Source organism: Zonotrichia leucophrys, chromosome 11 (assembly GCF_028769735.1).
Source record: "Zonotrichia leucophrys gambelii isolate GWCS_2022_RI chromosome 11, RI_Zleu_2.0, whole genome shotgun sequence".
NCBI lineage: Eukaryota > Metazoa > Chordata > Aves > Passeriformes > Passerellidae > Zonotrichia > Zonotrichia leucophrys.
In genome coordinates, this window is record NC_088181.1 from 6,614,728 (window position 1) to 6,629,301 (window position 14,574).

At 62.6% G+C, this 14,574-nt stretch overlaps 2 protein-coding genes across 6 annotated transcripts; both read left to right on the forward strand.

The window, feature by feature from the left end:
• Positions 1 to 1,004: 1,004 nt before the first annotated feature.
• CCDC102A (coiled-coil domain containing 102A) lies at positions 1,005 to 7,436 on the forward strand. Of its 2 annotated transcripts, none has more exons than XM_064723052.1 (9): positions 1,005 to 1,055; positions 2,652 to 3,231; positions 4,278 to 4,480; positions 4,595 to 4,703; positions 4,945 to 5,061; positions 5,145 to 5,354; positions 5,584 to 5,754; positions 5,843 to 5,946; positions 6,913 to 7,436. In XM_064723052.1, the coding sequence occupies exons 2-9, from the start codon at positions 2,701 to 2,703 to the stop codon at positions 7,037 to 7,039; spliced, it is 1,572 nt and encodes a 523-aa protein (XP_064579122.1). In that variant the 5' UTR covers positions 1,005 to 1,055; positions 2,652 to 2,700; the 3' UTR covers positions 7,040 to 7,436. The 2 variants fall into 2 exon arrangements, with proteins under 2 accessions (XP_064579122.1, XP_064579123.1); XM_064723053.1 differs by lacking the exon at positions 1,005 to 1,055 and adding an exon at positions 1,248 to 1,340.
• Positions 7,437 to 8,144: 708 nt separating this feature from the next.
• Positions 8,145 to 13,391, forward strand: DOK4 (docking protein 4). 4 transcript variants are annotated; one of them, XM_064723395.1, is made up of 9 exons: positions 8,145 to 8,187; positions 9,181 to 9,388; positions 10,251 to 10,358; positions 10,574 to 10,688; positions 10,784 to 10,903; positions 10,994 to 11,183; positions 11,465 to 11,603; positions 11,691 to 11,814; positions 11,890 to 13,391. In XM_064723395.1, the coding sequence occupies exons 2-9, from the start codon at positions 9,323 to 9,325 to the stop codon at positions 12,030 to 12,032; spliced, it is 1,005 nt and encodes a 334-aa protein (XP_064579465.1). In that variant the 5' UTR covers positions 8,145 to 8,187; positions 9,181 to 9,322; the 3' UTR covers positions 12,033 to 13,391. The 4 variants fall into 4 exon arrangements, with proteins under 4 accessions (XP_064579465.1, XP_064579464.1, XP_064579466.1 ...); XM_064723394.1 differs by lacking the exon at positions 8,145 to 8,187 and having other exon boundaries at positions 9,102 to 9,388; XM_064723396.1 differs by lacking the exon at positions 8,145 to 8,187 and having other exon boundaries at positions 9,102 to 9,388; positions 11,908 to 13,391.
• Positions 13,392 to 14,574: the final 1,183 nt, after the last annotated feature.

The window sequence follows — 14,574 nt, forward strand, 5'->3', positions numbered from 1 at the left end:
CTAGAGGAGAAGGGCGCCAGGACGATGATGCGTGGACCACAGAAGTGGGTCACTGGGACCACAGAAGTGGGTCACTGGCCACATCTTTCGGTGACACGCCCCAGATCAAGGAGGTTTGATTTTTGCAAGGCTAAACCCCACAAATCCCAGGATGCTGCAATGCATCCTGGAGCCTGCTGGTGTCACCAAGCCACGCATGTCCGAGCAAACAGTAAAGACGCCTGGATAAAACTTTGCCGGTTTTAGTGCCGGGAGCGGGTTAAAGCCGCAACCACGCACCCGCAGCTCCGGCCAAGCCGCCTGCAAAATCGCTTCACCGGCTGCAAGAGACGGCGCCGGCTCCCCTGGCACAAGACGCTGGGATAGGGGCGTAGGAGAGGAAAGCATCCCTCGCCTCCAGCTTTTTGGGGTTGTTTCCAGCTGGAAAAAAATCCCATATTGGAAAGAAGTTTTGCTTTAATTTGATTTGGTTTCCCCAGCCTCGCTCGATCCTGGGGGAGAAAAAGTTGCTGGTGTCCCATGGCATCGATTCCACGTCCCGCGGAACACAAACCCATTTTTTTTGTCCGAAAGGCATCCAGCAAAGGGAAAGAGACAGGGGCAAAATGGTGGTTGGGGGTTTTGCTGCTTGGCCAGGAGGGAGCCAGCATGGATGTGTATGGGGGGATGCAGACACCACGCGGCCACCGCTCACCCGGAGGGCCCCGTGTCCCCAACGTGTCCCCAGGACAGACAGACACGTGTGCGCAGCCCAGCCCAGCAGCCACGGGCAGGGTCCCAGCCCTGGGAGCACTCTCTGTCGGAGCCCCCAGCCCCGGCACGCCGGGCAGGGCTGCCCGCAGCCCCGAGCACCGGAGCTCCCCCAGTGCGGCCGCCCCGCCCGTGCCACGGGGCAGGACACGCAGCGCGGCCCGGACCGGCCCCGGGCGCGGGCGGGGGGCGGGAGCGGCGCCGGGGGGAGGAGGAGGAGGGCGAAGAGGAGGAGGAGGAGGAGACTCGGCCGCAGCGCCCCGGCCCGCGCGGGCCGCCCGCACCGCCGCCGCCGCCACCGCCGGGTGAGCGACCGGGCCGGGCCGAACCGGGCCGGGTCGGGGTGAGCCGGGCTGGGCCGGGCTGGCGGGCGGGCGGCGGCACCGGCGGCACCGGGAAACTTGCGAGAAACTTTGCTGGGGGAGGGGCCGTGCCGAGCCGGGCCGGGCCGGGCCGAGCCGCGGGGGGCGGGCGGGGCCGTGGCGAACCGGGCGGGGCCGGGCCGGGCCGAGCGGTGCCTCCCGGCCGGAGCGGGGGGAATTCCGGCGGAGCGGAGGAATGCGGGGCTCCCGCCGCCCGGGCCGCGGCCGGTGAGTGACGGAGCCCGGCGCCAATGCGGAGGCGCGGGGGCGGCCCCGCCGGGAGCCCCGGGGAGGGGGCGCGATCCGCCCGTGCCGGTGACCCACGCGGCTGTTCCGGGGTGTCCGTGCTCCACGCGTGCTTCCCGCGGGTGTCCCATGGGTGTTCGTGCTCTACTCGTGCTTCCCGTGGCTGTTCAGGGGTGCCCTGGGTCCACTCGTTTCCCCCGTGGGTGCCGCACTGTTGCCGGTTCCCGGCATGCGTTCCGTGGGTTTTCCGTGGGTGCCCGGGCACCGTCTGCGCTCCCGTGGGCGCTGCTTGTGCCGGGTCCTGCCAATGCCTGGGATTCCTCCAGGAGCAGCCGAGAGAGAACGGGCCTGGGCTTGCTGCTGAGTTTTAGCAAAACTTCCCAATTTCTGCAGATATCACCGGAAAATTTAGTTCTTTCTCCCATGCAAATCCCACAGCTGCTATCGGCCTCTGCTCCCGCTGCTCCAGCACCGGCTCTCCCAGCCCAGCCGGATTTGGTAGCAGGTCTGGGCTGCACCGTCCCAGGAACCTGCCGGGGCTGTGGGCAGCCGCGGCCGGACCCTGTACTTATCCCATTAGGGCGCGCAGCAGCCTCCCATTGAGGTTTCCTGGGGTGGTTTGCCTGCCCGGCCGCGCCGGGGGTGAGCTCCAGGACGGGATGGGGACACCCAGCCCCGGCCCTTTGTTGCGGCATCATCGCAGAGCACATCCAGCTGCCTGAACACACGTCCTGCTGCCACGCCAATCCCGCAGCTCCGGGCTCTCCTCCCAGAGCTGTTCCTGCTTTGCTGGCTCCAGATCCGGGCTGTAACCCTCGCTGGAGCTGCTGGGGTGCAGCCGAGTACCCCAACTCCAGCAGCAGGGATGGTTTGGGAGGCTCACAGATGATGATGATGTCATCAGATGACCTCATGCAGATGACATCATGCGAATGACATGTAGATGTCTTCCCTTCATTGTGGCGCGCTGGCAGAGGCGCCTGCAGAGCCAGGCTGAGACCAGATGCCGGTGGCTGTGGGCTGTGGTTCTCATTGAGGACTTCACTGGTGGAGGATCCCCTCACTGGAGATCTGGCTGGGGCTGACACTTGGCTGCCAGCTGGGGACCTGGCTGGGAACATGGCCAGAGTCCTCACTGGGGACCTGGCTGGGGACATGGCCAGAGTCCTCGCTGGGGACCTGGCTAGAGTCCATGCCAGGGATCTCATCACTCAGTGTGCCACTCCCAAAACCAGGGACCGTGCCCTGCCAGCCCATCCCTCCAGCCCAGCTGACTCCCGGTGTCTCCTGCAGGTGCCCGAGAGCAGGACGGTGACGGCCATGCCCTAGGGAGCCCCGAGCCATGAGCCAGAGCGGGGCTTCGCGCCTGGCGGGCTCCCCGCCGCTGCCGGGGGGCTCTCTGCTGGCCCTGCTGGCCCCCGAGCCGTCCCCGTCCCCCCCCAGCGGGACCCCCTCGCCCGGGCCCCCGCCGGCGCTGCTGGAAGGGGACTGGGAAGGGCGGGAGGAGCTGCGGCTGCGGGAGCTGGAGGAGGCGCGGGCGCGGGCGGCGCAGATGGAGAAGACGATGCGCTGGTGGTCGGACTGCACGGCCAACTGGCGCGAGAAGTGGAGCAAGGTGCGGGCCGAGCGCAACCGGGCCCGGGAGGAGGTGCGGCAGCTGCGGCACCGCCTGGAGGCGCTCACCAAGGAGCTGGCCAGCCTGCGCCGCGACCGCGACCGCGAGCGGCCCGACGAGCGCCCGCCGCCACCGCGGGCACCGGCACCGGCACCGGGCAGCGCCGGCAGCCCGCCCGCCGACGGAGCAGAGGGGGACGCCGGCCCTGAGCAAGAGCCCGTGCGGGATGTGGGGGCTGAGGTGCCCCAAAAAGCCAAGGTGGGCGTGCAGGGCTGACCCAGGGGAACAGGGGAGGTCCTCATCCTTATCTGTGCACCTCCAAACCACCCCCGCCTGTCCTGTAAAATGGGAAGTGTAGGGGACTGCTCTTGGGGCAGGACTGGGAGGGACAGACCCCTCTCAGAGCAGTACAGGGTGGTCAGACCCCTCTTGGATTAGTATGGGGGATGTCAGACCCCTCCAAGCAGCACTTTGGGCTCAGACCCCTCTTGGAGCAGTACAGGACAGTCAGATCCCTCTTGGAACAGCACCGGGGGGGATCAGACTCCTCAGAGCAGTGCCACGAGGAGATCCAGACATCACCTTGGCACTGGCACCAGTCCCTTTCCTGGGGCTTCCCTTTGGGGGCACTCAGCAAAAATCACTGTGCCAGTGCAGGGATGGTGGCATTGGCAGTGCTGGTGGCATCTCCCATCCACAGCTTGATTGTCAGGGTGTCCATATGGGCTTCTGGCAGGGTTTTTTGCTGAAGGAAGGAGAAGGAGGAGGAGGAAGGGGGGAGCCACACTAGAGCCACCTCAGGCATTATCCCAGCTGCTGCAGCCATCCCTCCTGTGCTGCTGTTAGCTCTGTCACAGCACAGAAGTCACTGCTCGGGGTGCCATGCTGTGACATGTCCACCTGACAGCACAGCTGCCAAGTGACAAATCTGAGATTAATGTGAGCATCCCCCAGGGGCTCCACACTTCGTGCCCAGGGACATCCTGTCCCCTGGAGGCCCCTGCTGCTCATTTACTGTGTGCTCAGAGCTCCTGGTGAAATGTCACTCATGTAGCAGTCCTGGGTGAGATCGGTGTCATAAATTGGTTTTAATTTTTTTGATACCACATTTCGAGCATGGCAGGGAGCTGGCAGTAGAGTGTGGTGACATGTGGGAGCTCCCCTGGGAGGGCAAGGGGACAGCCTTAGGGGATCCCTGGGGATGGAGGGAGAGATGCCCTTGGTTATGGGGCGCGGGCTGGGTGCTGTAGGGCTGGGGAGCCCTCTCACCCTGTCCCTGTGCTGGGCCACCCACGGCGCCACAGGAGCTGGAGCTGATGGAAAACATCTTGCCGAGCAAGCAGGAGGAGAGCTGGGAGCAGCGGGGCCCCCGGGCCTCCTTCAGCCGCCAGGAGCGGAGCCGCCTGCTCTGGGAGGACGTCAGCGCCGCGGAGGAGGACGCCACCAAAGTCACCGCCCTGAAGCTCAGGCTGGACGAGTCCCAGAAAGTGCTGCTCAAGGAGAGGGAGTGAGTGCTTGGGGCATTGTCCTTGCAGGCTGCCAGCTGATGCCAGGCTGGTCCCTGCTGGGGCGGCACATCCCATGGGTCCTGCAGGCTGTCACTGTCATTGCCTCTCCCCAGGGACAAGCTGGCGCTCAGCAAGAACATTGAGAAGCTGGAGGGCGAGCTCAGCCAGTGGAAGATCAAGTATGAGGAGCTCAACAAGAACAAGCAGGAGGTGATGAAGCAGGTGAGTGAGGTGCCTGGGGACAGAGCTGCCCCAGGGGTGGCCTGTCCCTCACAGGGTGGCACATCCTGATGGACATGGTGGCCCACAGCCACTTCCACAACTCCAGGCTGCTTGTTAAGGGATTTTCATTAGTGCTATTGATGCAGTGGGTCCATCTGCAGAGGTTGGGTGACGTGTGTGGCCAGGACTCAGGTGGAAGGTGGGCGTTCACAGCCCCCTGTGGTGCCATGTGCCCCCACAGCTCAACATCCTGAAGGAGATTCACCAGGACGAGCTGGGGCGCATCTCTGAGGACCTGGAGGACGAGCTGGGAGCTCGCTCCAGCATGGACAAGAAACTGGCTGAGCTGCGTGCAGAGGTGAGGCCAGACCCCAGCCTGGGGGACAGAGGGGGCAGAGAGGGGTTCCTGCTGCCCCTCAGCCACCCCCTGCCCTGTCCCAGATGGAGAGGCTGCAGGCAGAGAATGCGGCCGAGTGGGGCCGGCGGGAGCGGCTGGAGACCGAGAAGCTCAACCTGGAGAGGGAGAACAAGAAGCTGCGGGCACAGATTGAAGACCTGGAGGAGGTGCTGGCTCGCAAGCGGCGCCAGACAGCCAGTGCCCTGGACACTGACCTCAAAACCATCCAGGCTGAGCTCTTTGAGAAGAACAAGGTGCTACAGGGGAGGTGTTCCCCACCACCGCATCCCTGGGTGGCTGTTGTGGGGCTCGGCCTCACTAAAGCCCAAATTTTGCCATCACCCTTCAAGGGATGGTGGTGACTCCATCAGCTCCTGGGTCATGGGGTGGGGCAATGGGAGAGACCCCTGGGGAGGGAGGAGGGGACACCCAGTGGTGGGGGTGGCTGTCCCATGCTCAGCCCCCTCCCTGTGCCCCCCACAGGAGCTGGCCGACCTGAAGCACATCCACACCAAGCTGAAGAAGCAGTACCAGGAGAAGATGGCCGAGCTGGCCCACGCCAACCGCCGCGTGGAGCAGCACGAGGGAGAGGTGAAGAAGCTGCGCCTCAGGGTGGAGGAGCTGAAGAAGGAGCTGGCCCAGGCTGAGGATGAGGTGGGAAAGCTCACGCTGGTGGAGGAGCTCAGGGAGCTGTTCTGTTCCCTACACAGCTGCTAACAGCACTATCCCATCCCACCCACAGCTGGATGAGGCCCACAACCAGACGCGGAAGCTGCAGCGGTCGCTGGACGAGCAGACGGAGCAGAGCGAGAGCTTCCAGGTGCAGCTGGAGCACCTGCAGTCACGGTGAGCAGGGGCTGGGGGAGCTGTGTGTGGACCAGCCAGGATGGGATGATGTTCTCCTTGCCACCATCCCTCAGCCAGCATCTGCCTGGTTGAACCCATGGCCCAGTGTCTGTGACATCCTCGGGAAGGGCACAGCCATCCTCTGAGCAGCCTTCACCCCACCTTGAGCTGGGTGGCATTCACCTCCCAGTTAAACCAGTACAAGGCTGCCCAGAGACCAGCACAGCCCAGTTTTATGCTGCTTAGGGTTGCACCCACTAGTACCCACGGCCAGGGCAGGCTGCTGGCATCCCACACCAGTCTGGGGAGGTGGGAGTTTTCCTGCCCTTAAAACTTTCCCCAGCCCTGCTTGCCTCTCCAGCAGTAAAGAGCTGAAATGGCCGTGGGATCGATGCCGTGGCTCCAGGAGGCGCTGGGGGGTGTTTATAATCATCCTTTATTTTATTGGGACATCTGCATTAAATCATAGAAGCATAATGGAGGATTCATCACCCCCCCCACCAGACTCCCCGTGCAGTCAACCCTAAATAATTCATGCTTTCCAGTAAAGTGTGGTGGACTGGTTGGATCTCACTGGATCCTTGGCCTTCGGATTTCAAATTTGATTCATAAAATTTCCTGGATGAATTTTCACACAAGGGCAAGTAAAGAACTAAAACCACCACAGGGCAAGCAAAGAGCTGAAACCACCGCAGGCTCCTGGGGATGGGGACTCATGGGGTTTTTGAGGGTTCCTCAGTTTAGGGGGATGACACCTCCCTTCTCTGCTGCCCAGCACAGGGATGCCCATCCACGGAGGGGTTTAGCCTGTGCCCCATCCACAGCTCCCAGCTCCAGGCTGGCCCCAGGCTGCGGGGGAGCTCAGGGCTCAGTGAGGGCTGCAGGGAGGGATCTCTGGGGTGCAGCCATGCTGTCGGGGGTGCAGGGGAATGCAGGCTGCCCCCAGCCCAGCAGCTGTTTTGGCAGGCTGCGGCGCCAGCAGAGCGCCCCGCTGTTCGGCAAGATGCGCAGCGCCCGCTTCGGCCCCGACGACGCCGGCGACGGCACCAGCGACCCCGACGAGGATGAGGACCTGCAGATCCAGGTGCCCTAGAGCCCAGGGCAGTGCCACCACTGCAGGACGTGCCACATCAGTCCCCTGCGCTCAAGTGTGTCACCACGGGGCCCAGCTGTGCGGTGATCCTTGTATAGATGGGGAAACTGAGGCACGGAGCGGTGCGGAGGAATTTACCCAGGGGTGCTCCAGAACCCACGGCCTCTTGGACAGTACTGGGTGGCCCTTCAGCCCCTGGCATCTCCTGGGACACTGGTGTGGCCACCAAAGCCAGCATCACTGAGCAGCCCAGGAGGAGGAGGTGCAAGGCCAAGAGAGGCACCAAACTTGGCAGCCACAAACTGCCCACTTCTTTTTATATATATTATATATATGTATGTATTTGTATATGATTTTTTTATTATAAATACAGAGCCCAGATGGGCACCAGGCTCTGGTGGTGGTGTGAGCTGCTGGTCTATTCCCACACAGGAGGGAGGATGGGAGGGGACAGATCAGGGAGATGGGTCTGGATGTCACCCACTGGCATTGCTGTCCCCATGCCTGGATTCCAGCCCAGGGTGGGGTAAAGCCTGTCCCTGGGCCTGTGCAGTGAAAGGTGCTGTCCCAGGGGTGCAGAGCTGCTCACCTGAGGCTGCTGCTCACCCCAGCACAGCCCCTTCAGCCCAGCCCCCCAGCACAGGGCCTTGGGGGCTTTGGAGGCGCTCAGACACAACCTTATTAAAAATTAATATTTCGGTGAGCTAATCCCCTCGCTCTGCCTTTTAATTGATTGGCTAAAAGCGCAGCTCTTTGCTGCTCATGGGGTTTTTTTAATGCTTTTTTATTTCCAGCGATTATTCATATTTTTACAGCCCAACAAGTGAGCCTGCGGGGGTGGGGGTGCCTGGGGGCAGCTTTAGTGAACGCCTGGCACCGGTTTGGGGGAGCAGAGCGGGGCTGCGGTGACACCTGAGCCGAGGGACGGACCCGAGGCTGCTGCCGCCGCCCGGCAGCCGCTGCGGGCTGTTCCCTCCGAAGCCCAGTGATGGAATTTTCTTTCCAGGGCGGCCGGTTGTGGCTCTGGTTGGGCAGCCCGGGGGTGGAGGGAGGGGACCGAGGCGGGGCGGGGGTCGGGGCGGGGCGGGGCGGGGCCGAGCGGCTCCGGGGCTCGCAGGACGCGGAGGCTCCGCTCGCACCGGGAGCCGGTAAGGCGGCGGGAGCGGCGGGGAACGGGGACACCGGACGGGGCTGGACCGAGGTTTGGGCTGACAGGTGTCGGGGCAAACGGGCGGGAGGTGACAACGCCCGGAGGGATGTCCCGGTGGGAGAGCGGGGGTGATGGGTGATGGGGCCGGGGGTGCCGGGTGTGGGGGTGACAGGTGACAGGTGACAGGCCGGGGGCAGGGGGCAGGAGGTGCCCCCCAGCAGCTCTGGGTTCCCTGGGGTGTTGGTGTGCGGGTGGTGATGGCCATGGGGAATGGGGAAATGGGGAATGGGGGATGTTCCCCCACAGGAACGCGGCCACTCTCGGACACCGGGCTGTCCCCAAGGCGCTGTCCCAGCCCGATACCCCGGCCTGCTGGGCTTTGGGGACCCGGGTGTCGCTGCATGCAGGAGCATCCCCGGGGATGGCCCTGCTCTGTCTCCTCCACTGGGACTGCTCCACCTGGCAAAGGAACCTGGTCCGCACCTGGTGCCGCCGGCGGGGGCTGGGGGAGCTGCAGGGACCGGGCTGAGCTCAGGGAGGGCTGGACAGAGGCTGGGTGACACCGGGGGGCGAGGCTGGGAGCCGGGGTCCCTCTGGCCAGCCCCGAGCAGAGCCGGCCTGGCCGCTCCCACCGAGCCCAGCCCGTGCCAGGGGCCGGGGCCGTGTTGCTGCCCAGCCGAGCAGCCTGGGAGGAAGGAGGGGAGTGCGAGAGGTGATGGAGACCGGCGGGCGAGCTGTGGTGCGGGGTCCCCTCGGACACATGTTGGAGCTGGCGGCAGGGACTGCCCGCGGGTCTGTGCCACCCTGGCTCCGCCGTGCTGGCAGGGGTTAACACCGGACTGTTCCACTCGGATGGTTCAGGCAGAGAAGGGAGGAGGAAGAGGAGGAGGAGGAGGAGGAGGAGGGGAAGGAGGAGGAGGAGGACGACAAGGAGGAGGGGGAGGAGGACGAGGAAGATGTCACCCGTCGATCTGTCATTTCTCTTTTCCAGCCAGCATGGGGGACGCTGCTAGCACCAAGCTGGGCCGGTGGTGAGACAGGAGGGGTAGGGAGGAAGAGGATGGAGAGGGGGGGGCGAAGGTGAAGGCAGCCCCCCCCTCCCAAAATATCCCCTACCCTATCGAGCCATCGCCATGGCGACGAATTTTAACGACATCATCAAGCAGGGCTATGTGAGGATGAAGAGCAAGAAGCTGGGGGTGAGTGGGGATCTTGGGGAATGGGGAGATGTGGGGGGAACACCCATGGAATTGGGGTGCTGGTTTCCCGGTGAGGTGACGTGGCCAGGTCCCTCTTGTGGCTCCCTGTGCCCCTGTTTTGGGGTTGAATGAGCAGCTTTTGGGGGCTGTGGTGGCAGAGGAGTGGGGGATGGCAGGGACGGGCCACTTGTTGGTACCCAAATCACCCAGCAGACCCAGGGGTGCAGCATCTGCACCGGCCGAATCCTGCACCGAGCAACACCCGTTCACCTGTCCCAGGTCACCCAGGGATTGGGGGATGCCTGTGAGCCTTCCCTTCCCCCGTGCCTCAGTTTCCCTGCACACACAGTTTGGCATGGGGGATGCCCTGCATCGGGAGGGGTTGGAGCTGCTGGGTGCAAATTCGGATGGTGTGGGGGTGCAGAACCCACAGGTGGGGGGTCAGGGGTTTGGTCGCCCATCTCCGTGGTTTGGAGCCGCAGCAACGAGCATGCTGGGTAATTTCATGCTAATTAGGGAGAACAAAGAGGGAGTGGGATCCAGGGGAGGGGGACATGCCTGGGGACGGTGCCCCCACCACCCTCAGAGGCAGGGGATGCAGGAGAGGGGACGGGGAAATGCCAGAACAGCGGTCCCCTTGGGAGCTTTGTCCGTGCTCATTAATTAAGCTCTGTAATTAGCACTGGCGGGGGGTGGGGGCAGATGATGGCAGCCCCGGCACAGCCCTATGCCCAGCATCCCCTCCTGTCCCCAGGCCAGCAGGGTCAGCAGGAGCAGGCAGGGGCCTGGGGATGGGGCCGGGGCTCTGGTGGGGACAGGGAGCCCCTGTGGCACCGAGCAGCCGCCGCTCTCTGTCCGGCAGATCTACCGGCGCTGCTGGCTGGTTTTCCGCAAATCCTCCAGCAAAGGGCCCCAGCGCCTGGAGAAGTACCCGGATGAGAAGTCAGCGTGCCTGCGGGGGTGCCCCAAGGTGAGGGGGTGCGCTGGAGGGGTCATGGGGGGCTGCCGCTGCTCGGGGAGCCGTGCCAGAACAGCTCCTTCCTTGCCTGGACTCGCTGGGTGCCTGTCACCCCATGCTCCGGAGGGGATGCAGCTGGGTCCGGGCGCTGCAGGTGTCGGAACAGGGGCTGGGAGCAGCAGCTGGGGTCTGGAGCAGCCCTCGGTGACCCCCCAGCTCCTCTGCAGGTCACCGAGATCAGCAATGTCAAGTGCATCACGCGGCTGCCCAAGGAGACCAAGAGACAGGCGGTGGCCATCGTTTTTAGCGACGACTCCGCCCGGACCTTCACCTGCGACTCAGGTGCGGGGCAGCGCCCGGGGGAGCCGGGCCGAGGGTGCTGGGTGGGGCACCCGGCGTGGCCAGGGTCGCCCAGGGGCTGCCGTGGTGCCTTGCAGAGCTGGAGGCGGAGGAGTGGTACAAGACGCTGTCGGTGGAGTGCCTGGGCGCCCGCCTGAACGACATCAGCCTGGGGGAGCCCGACCTGCTGGCGCCCGGTGTGCAGTGCGAGCAGACGGGTGAGCGCGGCGGGGAGTGCTCGCCCGAGGCTCCGCCTTGCTGCACCCCCCGCTGATTATTTTATTTTCTTTTTTTTTTCCCCTTTCCAGACCGGTTCAACGTGTTCCTCCTCCCCTGCCCCAACCTGGACGTCTATGGCGAGTGCAAGCTGCAGATCACCCACGAAAACATCTACCTCTGGGACACGCACAACCCGCGGGTGAAGCTGCTCTCCTGGCCCCTCTGCTCCCTGCGCCGCTACGGCCGCGACGCCACCCGCTTCACCTTCGAGGCTGGACGGTGAGGTGTCACCCTTGCCAGGACAGGATCACAGCTCTGTGCCCTCCTCCAGCTGGGCAGTGGCCCTGCTGGCATCACCACAGGGGTGATGACCATGGCTGTGCAGTGTGCCCATGGCAGGCAGGGCTTGCAGCTGGTTCTGGTCCCAGATCAGCACCATGAAGGGGACCTGGCACAGCTCTAGCAGTATGGGAAGCTGCCCCAGCTGTCATCTGGGTGGGTTTTGTTCATCATGCCTTGGCTTGACGACCTTGGTGACATCCTGTGCCCTGTCCCCACAGGATGTGTGATGCAGGAGAAGGTCTATACACCTTCCAGACGCAGGAGGGTGAGCAGATCTACCAGCGTGTGCACAGCGCCACATTGGCCATCGCTGAGCAGCACAAGAGGGTCCTGCTGGAGATGGAGAAGAACGTCAGGGTGAGCTCCAGCCCATGCTGAGGGGGGACACGGCTGGGGGAGATTCTGGGGGCTCTGTATCACCCTCCTCCCCCCCATCCACTGCAGCTGCTGAACAAGGGCACTGAGCACTTCTCCTACCCCTGCACGCCCACGACCATGCTGCCCCGCAGCGCCTACTGGCACCACATCACCGGCTCCCAGAACATGGCCGAGTCCTCCAGCTATGCTGGTGAGTGTCCCCACCCCACACCGAGGAGATGCTGCTCCTACAGCCCCCAGAGCTTTCCCCACCAAGTGAGCCCAGCCTCTGTTTTGTCCCCAGGGGAGGCGTATGCGGGCGCCCAGGCCAGCTCGGACACCGACCTCCTCAACAGGTTCATCTTGCTGAAGCCAAAGTCCTCCAAAAGCGACAAGCCTGAAGACAGGGAGCCCACATCGTCCCCATGAGCTGGTGCGGGGGGACTGTGGCAGGGGTCCCCTTTTTCTTCTCCAAGGGGTGGCAAGGACGCAGGCAGTGACCCCTCAGAATCCCCAGGAGCCCGAGCTGGGGCAGCTCAGTGCCAAGGCCTTGGGAAGCAGGCACTGGCTCACGCCCTGGGCTGGCGTTAGTGGAGGCGATGGCTGGCTCAGCCTCAACTGACTTCAAATATATATTGAATACCTGTATTGTAAGAGATATTTCCTTCTCACATGAATGCAAATGTGGTGGCTGCTGAAGAGCCCTTGGGCAGATGCCCAGAGGTTTTTGACTCTTAGGGATCCAACTGGGAGGTGAAGAGAGGTGGGGTGGGGGGGTCAAGAAATTCGGAGCTTTCTGCGTGGAGCATCACTCTGCCATGGCCATGGAGCAGCGTCGGAGGATGCAGCTGTGCCAGGCTGATGGTGCAGGGTCCCACCCCTCCATGAAGAGCAGGGTGCTTCTGAGGACACCCTGCCATCCCTGAGCTGATTTTTGCACTTCTTCAAGTTATTTAAATGCTCGCTGTAGAATTGATATGTCTCAGGAGAAACTGGTTTTCCTTCCAGGGGGGTTGGCTGGGGTGAGCGGCCAGGCAGAGCCGAGCTCCCTGGCTTCTCCCACCCCACATCCCTCCCTCCTCCCACAGCTGTGTCCCCCTGCCATGCCCCTGGTTTATCTGCTGGTGGGCAACCATGGGACTGGTTTTGGCCAGTAGCATCTGTCTCTCAAGGGGCAGCTTTGTGGATATGAGAAGCCCAAGGGCAGAGAAACCCATGCTGATGGGGAGAGAGCCACATTCCTCTGTGCATTCCCACAGCCCTCACTTCCTCCTCACCCACTGGGGGTGGAACTGGGCTTTATGTGCTGAACTTAAAAAGCAATTGATTTTTTCTAGTTCTCCTATTTATTGACCTCCTTTAGAAGGGCTATCTTTTTATTGCCGTGCAAACCTTGGTGTTTCTTTGGAGTCTTCTTTCCGTCTGGGTTGGATGCTTGGTGGTTTTTATTTCTGCCCTTTAAAGCTCCAGGTCCATGTGTTGGGCACAGGGAGTGTTGTGATGTGGGAATCTGTGGTCTGTAAATACTGTGTTTCAGGGTGGTGTAGCTTGTGGCAGAGGGGACATGGGGACAGGGAAAGGCTGTTCCTCACAGCATGGCTGTGCACAGAGGGGCTCTGGACCCCAGCACTGCCCAGCAGTGTGTCCTCCCTGGGGTGAGAGGTGGAACTTGCCCTCTTTTCCTGGCTACACACCTCATCTGGAAAAGATTTAACATTTGTTACCAAAAACGTTTGGGTTTTCTGTTTTTTAAGGAGTTGCTCAATGAATAAACAACCCTTATCCACATCCACCCTTCCTGTTTGTCTGTTCCATCCAAGCGCGCTCGGGAAGCGCGAGTGGGAGTTGTGCCTGCCAGAGAGAAAAATGCTGATGGGGAGATTTCCTGAGGTTCCTGGCAGCATGCTTGGCTCAGGGCTTTGTTCTGCCTCCAGCCATGGCCAAGACATTTCAAGTGAAGCCCTAAAACCACTGGGATAGGAAGAAGGGTAAAGGGAGTTGCCACTCTCCATCAAACATCCCTGGGTGGGACAGGATGCAGCACCCCCCTGTCACCCTGACCTCCAGCTGCCCGTGGCTCTGGGGATGTGCCAGGCCAGTGGTGGCTCCAAGTCCCCAGGTGAAGCAGTTTCAAGGCACACCATCTCCCAGCTCTCCCAGAGCTGTGCCAGGTAAGCTATCCATGCCATGACTGCCTGGCAGCACTGGCCTCAAGGTCAGACAGCCATGCCAGCCAGCACAGTGATCCCTCCAGGGATGGGGACATAGAGCCATGCTGCAGCCAGCTCTGCCATGGCAAGGAAATGGAAGCAGCAGCCTGGCTGCAGCAGCTTTTGCCTGGAGGGGAAGGCAATGCTGGCATGGGCTGCTGTCCCCAGCTCAGTGTGACCCCAGCACCACCCCCTGAACCATCCCCATCATACCAGGATGAGCACGGGGGCACACAGACCTTCCCCTCTCTCTCCAGAAAGTGTCACCAAGCTGATCCCAAGTCATGCTGGGCAGTGATGGAGGGGAAGAGGAGGGGTGACAAAGGCCATTGCTTTCAGCCACTGCCAGGGGGGTCAGGGCATGGCACCTGCACAAAACTCCAGCCCAGCAGACACTGGGGGCTCTGGGCACAAACGCAGGCATCAGCCAGGGGCCATTACTGACAGCCCATGTGCCACCCAGCTCCCAGAAAAGGGTTCTACAGCACAGGGGTGGAGTCTGTTCCAGAGGATTCTGTAAGTACAGCTCTGCCTGCCTGGCCCAGCTGGGCTCCCCTGCAGTGCTGCCTTCTGCAGCTCTCACCCACCCCAGCCTCAAACATGTGCTTTACACACAGCCCTGGATCAATGAGCCACAGGCTGCCTGCAGGAGGGTGCTGCTCTCCTCAGGAGATAATGTCACAAGCAGCAATCAGCATCAGCGAGCAATGCTCCCTCCAAAGCACATCTCATTAAGTTAATGTCTATTGGAGAGAAGTAAA